Here is a 13137-nt window from a genome sequence, read left to right on the forward strand (position 1 = left end):
ATCAAAAGTTGTGGTGGTAATTTCTATGAGCAATGTAACCACTGCCTGTTTAAACAGACAAAAGGAACAAACTATGATGAAGTAAACTTACCTCCAGAGTGTGCTGGGGGTCCACACAACAGAACCACACCTTGGCCCTCACGGACATTTACGGTGCTTCTCACAGTTTGAGTTTTAAAGTTTTCAAGATCTGAAAATCAAGTAAAAGTGAAATAGAATGAGACAACATCTGGAAAAACATCCAAATATGAAAACTTCTAAAACTGTGTTTTTTATATAGTTTGTAGGGTTTCTACACGTCTGTACAAGCAAACATGATGTAAATACCAAAACAAATGATACAGTATAATATACTTGATTGTCACATATGATGAATCACAAAATTAAGAAGAGATTGAAAGAAAAGAGAAGAATAAAAATAAAATGTTGTGGGTGTTGAATTTATGAAGACAATGGAGGCTCTCTTACAATGTGATGATTGTTCTTTCCTTGTTTTGTTTAGCTTATTTCCCACATTAAGCCATCTACATGCAGATAAGCTACAGTTGGTGGGTGTGAAAATAAATAAATAAATAAAAATAATAATTTTAAAAAATTGCTAAAAAAGAAAAAACAAAGATCATTCTTTAATGCAGTGTAAACTTGCACTTGCAAGCATTAAATCTCCTTTTAATTCTCTCAGGGTCATCTAACTCCTACCAATGAACAAGCAGATGCTTGTTCACAAAACCTTAACCTGCAATGATAAAGCTCCCCTGGCTCCATGACTGATGGAGGGGGGCTGCTGCAGTCCACTCTGCTCTTGGTCTGCACCCTCTGGCTTACAGCCTAGAGTAAGCCTTCCAAACACAAACAAAGAAAGTCAGTGTGACCGATAAGGGAAATTAGGAGGAGGAAGATTATGGAGAGAAATGTGAAAGAGTCCTGGTAAGATTAATGAGCAGCTCTCTGGTGACCGCAGTGGAATCAAACAGGGCCAAGTCACGGCAGGACACAGAGGAGGCCACAGGAGGAGACGGATGACTTGAAATACAGACGTAGGTTATGTCCTTATCTCAACAGACTGGTATAGAGTACATCTTCAGAATAATTTTACAGTTGTTATAGAAAATAAATATGACTGACTGAAACCACACAGGATAAAAGCAAATGATTACAATAAATGAAATGAAAGAACAGGAGGTGAATCAGAGAGCTTCTATTTATCAGTCATGGATATGGAAAGAATGTCATCTTTACCAAGATGGAGCAAAATAGCAAAGGAGAGGGTAGAGATGTATCTGGACTCAGCGCTGCAGGGAACACACTACTCTCCTCTCTGGCCTTGGACTAGAGGAATAATGGACGTCACTGGAGTGAACTGACCACACACTGTAACTCAAAGAGCCAGAGGCCAAACTCACTGTAGCAGAAGTGACTTCCTTGTAAGCAGACTATGCCATAAAAGAATGGCATCAGTTGAGATTACTAGAAGCCACCAATACTTTTAAAAGATGACTGTCTAGGTAATATAGCTACAGTAAGACTTTCATTGCTATATAGTATGTTTCAACTATTCTTGGCAGGAAATCTTCATTTGGGAATACCACAACAGTTACAGCTGGTCAGACTGGCTGCAATCAGAGTTTTTAATCCGTTTCTATCAGTTGTGCCAGCAAACATTACACATCATTTTCAGCGCCAGTTATCTTTCATTTGGTACTGTGCATCCAGCAAACCAAAGAATGCAAGAAAAATGTTCACTTCAAAATGATTCGACTCTTTAGTCGCTAAAATTCTCAACTATGTTGACAAGCTAGTCTCCAAATCTAGCTCACTGGCTGCTATCTGGTGCAGAAAAGGAAGTATGTCAACTCAAGCTGAATAGCTGAGAGCCATTTAAGTGACATATTTTAAAACTACTGAGTCTTGTTGAGCCCATTTTCTGTCACATCTTTCACACTATGAATCGTTGACTAACAATACATGTAAAACATCATTTAGTGGAAGTTGAACAAATTGATTTAGAAGTGCACCCTATATTCTGTTCATGACCCTTCTTTATGAACAGAAGAGTTAATTTGACATTGCACTGTCAGAAACAGTTGAAGCAATGGGTAGATATGGAACAATCTATCTATTGCTACCCAAAAAGTGAGAGCAGATTTATTCAGCTGCTTGTATTATTAGTATTGTACCGTAGTCAAGAGAATAAATGAGGAAAAATGATAATAATTTGATAAATTATTTAAAGAACAGTGTAAATCTGAGTATGAAAATATCTTCACACACCTAGTTTTATTAAATAAAATGTGCAGACAATTTTTAACTGTGTATGTATCCAGTATTTGTCTGGTATAACTTCCCTCTTTCTCATAAAATTAATGTTTATACTATAACACATAAAAAAGGAAAGCTATTTATTAAAGAGATAATGATAATATATTGTACCGCCCTACAGCAAACTATCACTCGATATAGTTTTTAACTTGTTTGATTTTTACAAAACTTTCCCAGACATTTTTTGGTTCTAAGGTATGTGATTTTACAAACATGGACAAAATCATTGGTACCCTTCTGTTTAAGAAAGAAAAACCCACAATGGTCACTGAAGTTACTTTAAACCAACAAAAGTAATAACAAATTAAAAAATACTGAAAATAAAGTAATGGAAATTTGACATTGCTTTGAATTGTGGTTCAACAGAATCATTTTAAAAACAAACTAATGAAACTGGCCTGGACAAAATTGACCGTACTCCTAGAAAAGATCATAGGGACATGTTAAACTAAGGTGTGTCCTGTAATCAGCATTACAGGTGCCTTCAAACTTGTAATCAGTCAGTCTGCCTATTTAAAGGATGAAAAGTAGTCACTGTGCTGTTTGGTATCATGGTGTGTACCACACTAAACATGGAGCACAGAAAGCTAAGGAGACAGTTGTCCCAGGAAGTTAGTAAGAAAACAATAGACAAGTACGTTAAAGGTGAAGGCTATAAGACCATCTCCAAGCAGCTTGATGTTCCTGTGACTACAGTTGACCATATTATTCAGAAGTTTAAGGTCCACAGGACTGTAGTCAACTGACCTGAATGTGGCCGCACAAGGAAAATTGATGACAAATTGAACATATGGATAATAAGAATGGGAACCAAAGAGCCCAGAACAATGTCCAAAGAGATTAGAGGTGAACTCCAAGGTCAAGGTACATCAGTGTCAGGACACACTCTTCGTCGTTGTTTGATCCAAAGTGGACTAATGGAAGATGACAGAGGAAAAAGCAAATCATAAAAAAGTGAGACTAGAATTTGTCAAAAACACATATTGACAAGCCACAAAGCTTCTGGGAGAATATCCTTTGGACAGAAGAGACAAAACTGGAGCTTTTTGGAAAGTCACATCAGCTCTATGTTCACAAAAATGAGGCATACAAAGAAAAGAACACTGCAGCTACTCTGGAACATGGAGGAGGCTCGAGTATGTTCTGGGTCTGCTTTGCTGCATCTGGCACAGGGTGTCTCTCCCCCAACAGGATAATGACCCAAAAACACAGCTATAAACAGCCAAAAATGACTAAGAACAAAACACTGGAGTATTCTAAAGTGGCTTTCTTTGAGCCCTGATCTAAATCCTATTGAACATCTGTAGAAGGAGCTGAACAGTCAGTCTGGAGAAGGAAACCTTCAAACCTGAGACAGCTGGAGCAGTTTTCTCATGAGGAGTGGGCCAAAATACCTGTGGACAGGTACAGAAGTCTCATTGAGAGTAACAGAAATCACTTGATTGCAATAATTGCCTCAAATGGTTGTGCAAGAAAATATTAAGGGTAGCATTATTTTTGTCCAGGCTGGTATCATTAGTTTTGTTTTATTAAAATGATTCCACATTTAAGAAGCAATGTCTGATTTTCATTAGCAATTTCAAGCAACTTTTTATTCATTATTACTTTGGTCAGTTTTGAATTATTTCAGCAACCACTGTGTGTTTTCTTTCTTTAATGGAAGGGTACCAACAGTTTTGTCCATGTGTGTTATCCTAATGAGATGTCTTTTACAAATGAAGCTGGCAGAGAAAATTAAACGTACATGTGCAGCTGCTAATTATCACAGTTTCAGATTTTAGTTCTAAGTAGATAAGAATGACATTACCATGGCTTGTGAAAATAATGTCAACTCATATGAAAGAAGAATTTCTTTTGAATGAAGTGTGAAAAAGTAATCATTGTAATTCACATAGATGCTGTGTTTGAAAATATGTAAGCATTAATTTCACATCAATATAGTTATTTTACTTCTAAATCTAATTCATTTGGGGAGCATACTGTAAAGCCAACAGTGGGCGCAGCTGACTTTATAGGCAGGGAATAAAGCAACGAATGCATGACATTTCTGTCTTAGGGCAGTAGCCTCATTACACAGAGAAGCCAAGTATCAGTCATGCTAATATCCTGGACTTTCCTCACTGTGCATTAGGCAAGACAATAAATGTCAAGCAGCTCTGCTCTTCACCCTGTCCCCACAAGTGAGATTCATTACTGGCCAATGAAGATAACAGCAGTGAATTTCCTGAGAGGAAGTGAAAGGTTCTCTATCCTTGGGACATGATCAATAGTCAGCAGATTTTATCAGAAGATCTGGAAGGCAGAACCCCATTCCAGGGCACTATTTTCCAACTTAACTTTTGCCCTTAACACAAAGGGTAGAAAATTCCACCTCAACCCGATGCAGCTGTGTTTATCTCAAAACGAAGAATGGTCAGATGCAATCCTAGCCCACAGATATTGATACAAACTGTCCTGAGTTCTCCACACATGCATGTTGCGTTAATGCTTCAGTGATATTTAGCGTATATCTGCTAATCAAATGCAGTTTACTGTGTATGTTCTGTGTCATAATGAAAGGAGAGAGGCTTATCGAGCTGGTCTGGGTTTGGTCTTTTTAAGAACAAAGCAGGAGTTTGATCTTTTTGGAATTGAAGACTGCCATTTGTGGTGTGAATACCAACACACGAGCTTGCAGGTGCACCTGGCTCTTTAAAGGAAAGAGAGCGAACACTCTGATTGGCTGGATTCATGTTACACTGAAAAAATAGCAATGCATAATAAAGCAACTCGATCCAACCACTTTGCTTTCTGTTCCAGTCTTTGTGCCCAGATTTTTCACTGTATTGAGAGAAATATTTAAACAGACGCACCACAAGTCATAGTCTCTACATATTCTAGTGAATACAATGTGCTTTGCACTGTTGAAAAAAGTCCCTTTGTCTCGTTTGTGTTGCTTGTTATCTATTTCATATGTGATACAAGAAATCATGATTGCACGGTCGCAGATACAAAGTTTGTGTTACAAGGCTTACATATCATTTTGATAAAATGAAAGTAAGTTTGGACTGAGCATGGATGTTTTTTAAGAATAGATTCAGCTCAGAGATTTGCTGCCTCTGCCAAGTTTGTTGCATTCTTCAGTTCTTTGAATACCATTTACAGTTCTGATTTTTTGTCCAGCTGAAAGAGAAAATGTGAATAAAAAGGAACAAAGGACAGCCTTAGCTTCAACTATGTAACACACATTTAACACATTTTCAGCTAACACAAAGAGGTGGTCAAAAGTGGTAGAATAACACCAGAAACATTTATAGTTGTAACCTCACTTACATGCAAATTGCAGGCTGGCTTTATGGCTGAGAATGGAGCCCCATGTGTTGAAGGCGGTGCACTGGTATACCCCGGTGTCTTGGTCCTTGTCCAGGTTGCTAATGATCAGGTTGCCCCCAGACATGTGACGCCGGTAGTCATTCCCCAGATCGATGAGTGTCCCGTTAAGCGACCAACTGGAAAAATGCAAACACAATCAGTAGCTGATCCCTTTAGAAATGCATGCTTAAGTGTTTGTCACAGAGATCAATACAGTTGATCAGTCAGCTTCATGCTGAGACGATAAAAGGTGAGCAATAGAGGCAGGGTTCTGTATTACTAACAATGAAAGATGCATTTGGTGAGTTTCCCTACATCAAGCCAGGAAGGAAAAGTTAAAGCTCCAAATATTTATTTATTAATCTATTATTTATTTATCATTGACAAAATCATTATTCTGAAGTGTAAACAGTTTTCCATAAGGCCTTTTTTATTTCAAAGATCTACATGCCAATTTTTCTTCCAATCTATGTCCTGATGTAAAATACATGAATGCAAAGAATGTCTGTACTAAAAATTAAGGTTGCTGTTCAGCTGAGGCTAGAATTTTGTCAGAGCCTCCAGTCCCCCTGTATCAATAAAACCTTCAAAGTTGTCCCTAGGTGTAACACAGAGTGTCACATACATATCCTTTATCTTTCAGAAAAAGTTGCCCCTTAAAGAAAATAAAAAAAGCTACTTACATTAGATAAGGTTTTAGTTTGTCATGGGTGCAACTGTTTTCTGCTATCACTGAATGCAAACTGGCACATGTTGGTACAACACCACAACCAAGGCTCTAATAAGGGGAGATAAGTGGAAGAGGTCCCTGGGGCCCAGTCAAACAGGGGATAAATAGAGGTCAGCAATATGATGGTCAATTGTAAAGATAATCTGTGATTTCCATATATTATTATTATTGATAACACTTATCAAAGCAACAAATTATTTGTTTGATTCATTTATGCCGCAGTATAAAGCCTTCTTAAAAATGTAAATCCCTTTTACTAAAACAGAATCAAAATAGGTGAACAGTGGCAAAAATGGGCAGAAAGAGGGGTGGCAAATAATGTTTAAAGTCACAAAAACTGGTCTAAGTGGTAGAAACATGTAGAAAAAGTGATGAAAAGAAATAAAAGCAGCAAAAATGGACGAAATTGGCAAAATGGAAGAAAGTAGGGTCAAAAAGGGGTTAAGGTGGTAAAAATGGGTCAACCAAGGCAAATTGAAAGTTGCAAAAACTGGCAGGAAAAAAAGGGTTAAAAAGGTGAAACTTAGTTAAATAGTGTCAAATCTGGTTAAAGTTGCAAAAATTGGCATAATAAATACTAAAATGTAGATAATTTTGGGAAAGAATTTGGAAAAGGGCTTAATAGTGGTAAAAATGGGTCAACAAAGGAAATGAAAGCTGGAAAGTGGCAGAAATTGGCAGAAAAGGGTGTGTAATGAAACTTTAAAAATAGCAGAAATGGGTTAAAGTGGCTCAAAACATTTAAAGTTGCAAAAATGGGTCAAAGTGGCAGAAATGTGCAAACAAAGTGATGAAAAGGGGTTAACAGTGGTAAAAATGGGTCAACAACAGTAACTTTGTGGCAAAAATGGGGAGAAAAAGTGGTTAACATGGGTTAAAAAGTGGCAAAAACGGGCATAGTGAATAGTGAAATGTGATTAAAATGGGCAAAAATGAGCAGAAAAGAAGTGGCAAAAGGGTTTAGTGAAACTATGTATGCATATTGCTGTTTAGCCTTGGTAGCTGCCCTCTCTGAGTGTTTTCTAATTAGTCCATGTTTGTTCTACTATAATTCTGACATATGCTTTTCTCACACCTTCATATTGCATTGTCTACAGACCATTTCCCTTAAGGAAAGGTCACAAGATACTCATCCAAGCAATCTCAGATATGGGAGTCACAGCTATTAATCACAGCCTCAGCCGAGACATGAGACATAAGCACGCTGTGAGATGAAAACACTTGATACAGAATTAACTGCAATCTCCAGTCTGTGAAACTGACTTTGACTGTTTAAAAAAAAAATCAGTCACATCTACAAGAGAATGAAGCTTCATAGGTCTTTATTTCAGATACATTAAGGATAGATGCAGATTAATGCTGAAGAAAAAAATCCTCATTTCCATATGAGTTTTGAGTAACAATGATTTACTGAAATGCCATGTACAAGTCTATCTGTGTCTCAGGGCTGTAGATGACATTTCATATGAGAAGGGAAGGAAAAAAACAAGCATGCTTTTATTCCAAGGCAAACTAATAGGCAGTTAAAATGATGCCTCATGAAGTCTTGAAGCCAGCCATGACTCTCCCAAGTGTCCCGCCTGACAGACTACAAATGACACAGCCTTTCATCTTGTGACTTGCATTATTCAGCTTACAGTCTTTGCCAGTCATTTAATCTAAATGATTTTGTCACTGTTTGCACAATGATATTTCTTTTAATTGCTCTACACTTGTCAGTACAAAGCTTCTGTTTCTAAGAATATCACCCATATATCAAAACACACACTGATAAATAGCATGCATGTTTTCAATGCATACATTTTGAATAGACCCTATTCTCATTCTATTTTCATTTTAATTTTTTACTGCCCTTATACCGCACTCTTCTGTGGGAAGGGTAATTGTAAGAGGAAGACGGGATGGGGACAGTTGCAAAAAAGGATGGGAATCTAGTCAGAGCTGCAGCCATCCAGCATGAATGAACTTATTAGATGAGAAAGGCTCCCTGCAGATTCCCCTCTACAGCAGATACCTGACCATGTGTTATAATGTCTGTACAACTGACACAACCAATATTCTTTCTTTTACTGTGCAAGTCTTCTATGGTGCTGTAAAGCTCTGCTGTCACTATGCCTTTGTACTTCAATGCTTTTTCCCACTATGGCATAATATTTGAATCCCGCTGTGTGATTTTTACTTTGCATGACAGCATTGCGATGCACAGGAGGCAAGACGTTCAACCATACGCGCTCACATTTATGCACAAACACAGCACTTTTCTGCCCTGCAAGCTGCGTGCTAAAACATCAACAGTGACACCCTGTTGCCCTGTTACACCGTAGTTAACCTGATTCCCGCTCAGCTGCAGAATGATCACGCCCCACCATCGAGCCTCTGGAATATTTACACTGACAGCGAAGCAAAACGGGAGTAAAAACCCAACCTTGAACTGGAAATGTTAAAGGAGCTTTAGAAGGAGAAAAAGGTTAACTTAAATATAAAAAAACATGAAAGTAAAGCTGCATAGCCAACATCTTGAGAAAACTTAAGTGAAAATCCCATGCTGCCTCAAAATAATGATGTGTTTTTCCTGCGCTTGCAAGATTTTTTGCATTCCATTCAAATTTGTTGCTTTTCTTCCCGGAGCTCTTGATATTGTGCCAACAGAAGATAAACAAAGCACCCTTATTCAGTTACAGAAAGAAGGAATATTATTAACATTAGCAACCTCCAAGATCATTAGTAGCCAACAGCAACAAAATCTAAACTTTTTATGAAATAATCCTTACAGAAAGCAGTGCTGATAAATCATGTTTGCTGACTAGGGATTAAGAGCCCTTTTCAAGGATTAGTCAAATAAAATATTTATGGCATATTAAACCTCTAATTATGTGCAAACAACATAGGAGAACAGTACACTAAAAAGGAAATTAAAAAGGACATAACAGGGCTCCAGACTAACTTTTTTTTACTAGGAGCAGTGGCCCCTAACTTAAAATTTTAGGGGCACAAGTAGAAAATTTAGGGGTGCACACTGTAAATTGACTTGCAAAATAAATATTCACGTTTCTCCTCATTTTCACTGTATTACTGATAAATACACATTTTATGTTTCCGACTGGCATTGTGTTTGCTCAGAGTGTCATGTTTTAACTGTGTAGTGCCAGTATTATCAGCAAATTTTGTGTTCCCTGCATGCTGTGGGTATTAGGGCTGCAGTTATCAAGTCTTTTTGTAATCGAGTACTCTATCGATTCTTCTGACGATTAAGGGAGTACTCTAATAACAAATATTGCAATTTTAAAATCAATCCCTTTTGCTTCTTTTCAAGAGAATTAGTACCAAACAAATGATAAAACACAGTGGGTCCCTTAAATGGACTACTTGTATGTTAAAAATAGGTATTAAAAGGTTATCATAACAAAATAATTAAGATAGTTCTGATAGCAATTTACATTTATTAAAGTTGAAAGGAAAGGAAGTTAAATAATTCCATTAGATTATGCCATAATTGAGGTTTAGGGATCATCTCCCAGGAAATTCTGGCTGCTAATTCCCTATTTCTTGTATTGTAGTTTACTTTTATTTTTCACTTTGTCATTAAGGTAAAGAGACACGTTACTATTCTGACCTCCTCTACTTCAAGCATTAGTGTAATATTTCACTTTCTAGCAAGAAATAGTTCTCCATTATCCACACAATGGTATAATGAATTCTGGAAGATGGACTTTTACATTCCAGAAATTTGATCTATTTCTCAAAGGGTGTTGAATTCTGACTGTATGATGGTGAACTCTGACCTCTTCGCTCTCTCTGTCTCAGTCACTGTTAGTAGCAATAACGTTTCTATTTAACTGGCATTAATCAACAAAATGTAGTCTTATGAAATGCTTTGGGGTGCCAAAGGATTTTGAAAAAAATATGCCGAAACAAAGATGTGCGGGTGCTGAATTATAAATCGGTAATTAAATGCATGATGTGCGCACGCAGAAGAGACAGAGAGAGAGAGGGAGAAAGCACCTGAGCAAGGCTTGAATAATAAAGCATGTCTCTCTTCAGTGAAGTTTATAAAATTCCCTGAAGTCTGCAGACATAAACTGACCGCTATCTCGTATGAGCCCGTGGTGCAGGCTGCTTGTAATTTCGGAGTTCTGCACACTTTCACCCCTTAAAGGCTCTTCGGACTCTGTAGGAAACTGTTTTTCTTTATTTAAACCTTTTTTACGATAAAATATCGCTACAGCGTTAGCATAGTACCACATCTGCCATTATTTCACAGCCAGTGAATGTGTAAAAGCGCAGCAGGACGAGGTTCTGTCAACATGAATGCATCATCTTCTTTCTCTTCACCATAGACTGTAGAAAGAATTGGACAAACCCTGTGTGACGTCAGTCGTCTGCTTACAATAGGCGGGCTAAAACAGTTCTTGAAGCCCATTAGTGGAGGCTTCCATATTGAAATCGTGGTCTCAACCAAACTTTGGATCAACCTAACAGCCCGCCCACTAAGCGCGACTTCCTGTCAGCCTGCTTGCTAGCATTCTGGTTGACAGAAACGGAGCCTCTGCCTGCCGAGCATTCTGTCAATCAAATGAGACGCGCCAATCAGCTTTCATCCTAAATATAATCCAAACGATCGTGGTACAACACAAATTCACCCCCCCTACAGTGGGAGCACAATAAGACACTAGCTAATGAGACCCGTTTGGTGTTTTGAACCAGGCTGTAAACCAGTTTATTTCGTGTGTCAAAACCGGCTGTTTAACATGTGTGCAGATGGAACTTCTGGTGTTTCTGCAGCCAGCCTCAAGTGGACAGTCACGGTATAGCAATTTTGACACTTCCGCATCGGCTTCATTTTTTAGGACTGGAGGTTGCTGCTTGCTCTTCACTCATGATTTTCACAAGCACAGCGCATGTTTACTGCATGTTACATTATAATAACAGTAAAAACAAATACATTGAGCTACACAAATAACCATCGGTGTGAAACACAGCACGCTGTGCACCACAGCGCGATGTCAAGCTTATACCACAGCATATATGGATAGGATGACGGATTTAAGCGAAGCCTCGAGGCAGATAATATGCCTTCTTCTTTTGGAGTTAATGTCGGTTGGTAAACCAGCTCGTTTGTGCATTATTGCCAACAACTGGGTTGAAGTGTGGAGCAGAAGTTTGTCAGCAACAAAAAATATTTATTAACAATTTTAAAAATCAGCAAATTTACCGGTCGCACATGCGCAAGTAGATGGAAAATTTACTCGCACTGTCTCAACTTTTAGGGGCAAAATGTGACCATTTAGGGGCAGTCTGGAGCCCTGCATAAGCTCTACTCTTCTTAGGTTACAAAGGTTTCAAGTTCTATGACACACACCAAATTTTTCTTACAGTATGCAGTATGTAAGTTCTGTCACCAGGGGGCTCTTATTTATCCTGACAAGCCAGAGAGACCATTTCAAATATCCACTGCATGGATATATTTCACATTCATCTGGGAAAGCTCCCATAGAATGCAGAATGGCAGGACTTTTTAAAAAATCATAAGAAGGTGACTGGAGGAACGTTACGTTTGTCACATTCATGAAGGACGTATCAGAGCGATAAGAAAAAATGAGGTTGTAGGCATGCACTTCTCTGGAGCTGACAGGCTACCGCTGCCATAGTTTGACAAATAAAATTCATGCCAATGCCGGTTGGGAGACACACCCACCAGTAGCTACCGCCTCGTTCTCCTTAAACAATGCTGACAGGCTCAAACATTGTGGTTTAGAGCTACTCAAGGTGGATTTGCCTGATGACAGACATGGAGTCTGCTTTGAAAGGTTAGCTCTCATTTAAAACAGCAAAATATAATGAGGAGAGATTAGCGCTACTCACCATTTCTACTGTTTACTTCTCATTTGAATCGAGGACTGTGTTCAAGATAAATGACACTCACTGCAATGGATTTACTTAAAAGTAAACCAGCATTTGGGTTTCACTAATTAGTTTCACATCCTAGTTTGCACTCCAAACTACTTGCAAAGCATTCTGGGATTTCTCGCAGCCCAGATCATTTTAACAGCTTTTCTCACTTGTGCAAAATTCATCCATGAAACCAAAAAAATCCAAATACTGTTCAGTAAATTAACCATACAATCTACCCACCCTAGAAATGCCCAGCCGGGCCACACCATAAGTGGCGGGTGTTCTTTGCAGGGGTGGGCTTAGGCAACTGAACACAACTGATGGCAAAGAATCATTGTGGACAAAAGTAGGGCTGAACAATTTTGGAAAATAATCTAATTGTGATTTAACATGCAATTATATCTTAAATTCTTAATCTCATGCACTTTCCAACAAAAACAAGCAATAATTCATTCTATACTACAACCAACATAATATTAGATTAAACCAAGGCTGGACAATTTTGGGAAAAAAAAAATACCTAACTGTGATGATTTTGACTCATTTTGCAAATTGGAAATGAACTGTTGTATTAATGGAATGATAATTTTAATATAATTTTAATATTTAATAAGAAAAACATGAAAAATGGAGAAAAGAAAAGAAGAAAAAGGATTTTTTGTACACTATTCTAAAAATATGCCTAGAATGATTGCATGATATGCAATGCAAAATGTCTCTGCTGCAAAAAAAGTTTTAAACTAGTATTTTGACACAAATTTCAGGTTAAAGAAATATTGCACCTTCTGCAACTTGAAAATTGCAGCGGGCCATATTGCGATTTCATCCAATTTGCGATTAATTGC

General features: G+C 37.8%; 1 protein-coding gene across 1 annotated transcript in view; it reads right to left on the minus strand.

Moving 5' to 3' along the window:
* cntn3b (contactin 3b) overlaps positions 1-13137 on the minus strand; it is a 77646-nt gene that overhangs the window by 38510 nt on the left and 25999 nt on the right. The window contains exons 4-5 of the mRNA XM_041783201.1: positions 5632-5807; positions 92-190 (exon numbers count right to left, since the gene is read on the minus strand). Of these exons, the coding sequence (XP_041639135.1) occupies positions 92-190; positions 5632-5807 (275 nt within the window). The remainder of the gene's footprint in view (positions 1-91; positions 191-5631; positions 5808-13137) is intronic.

Source organism: Cheilinus undulatus, linkage group 3 (genome assembly GCF_018320785.1).
Source record: "Cheilinus undulatus linkage group 3, ASM1832078v1, whole genome shotgun sequence".
Lineage (NCBI taxonomy): Eukaryota > Metazoa > Chordata > Actinopteri > Labriformes > Labridae > Cheilinus > Cheilinus undulatus.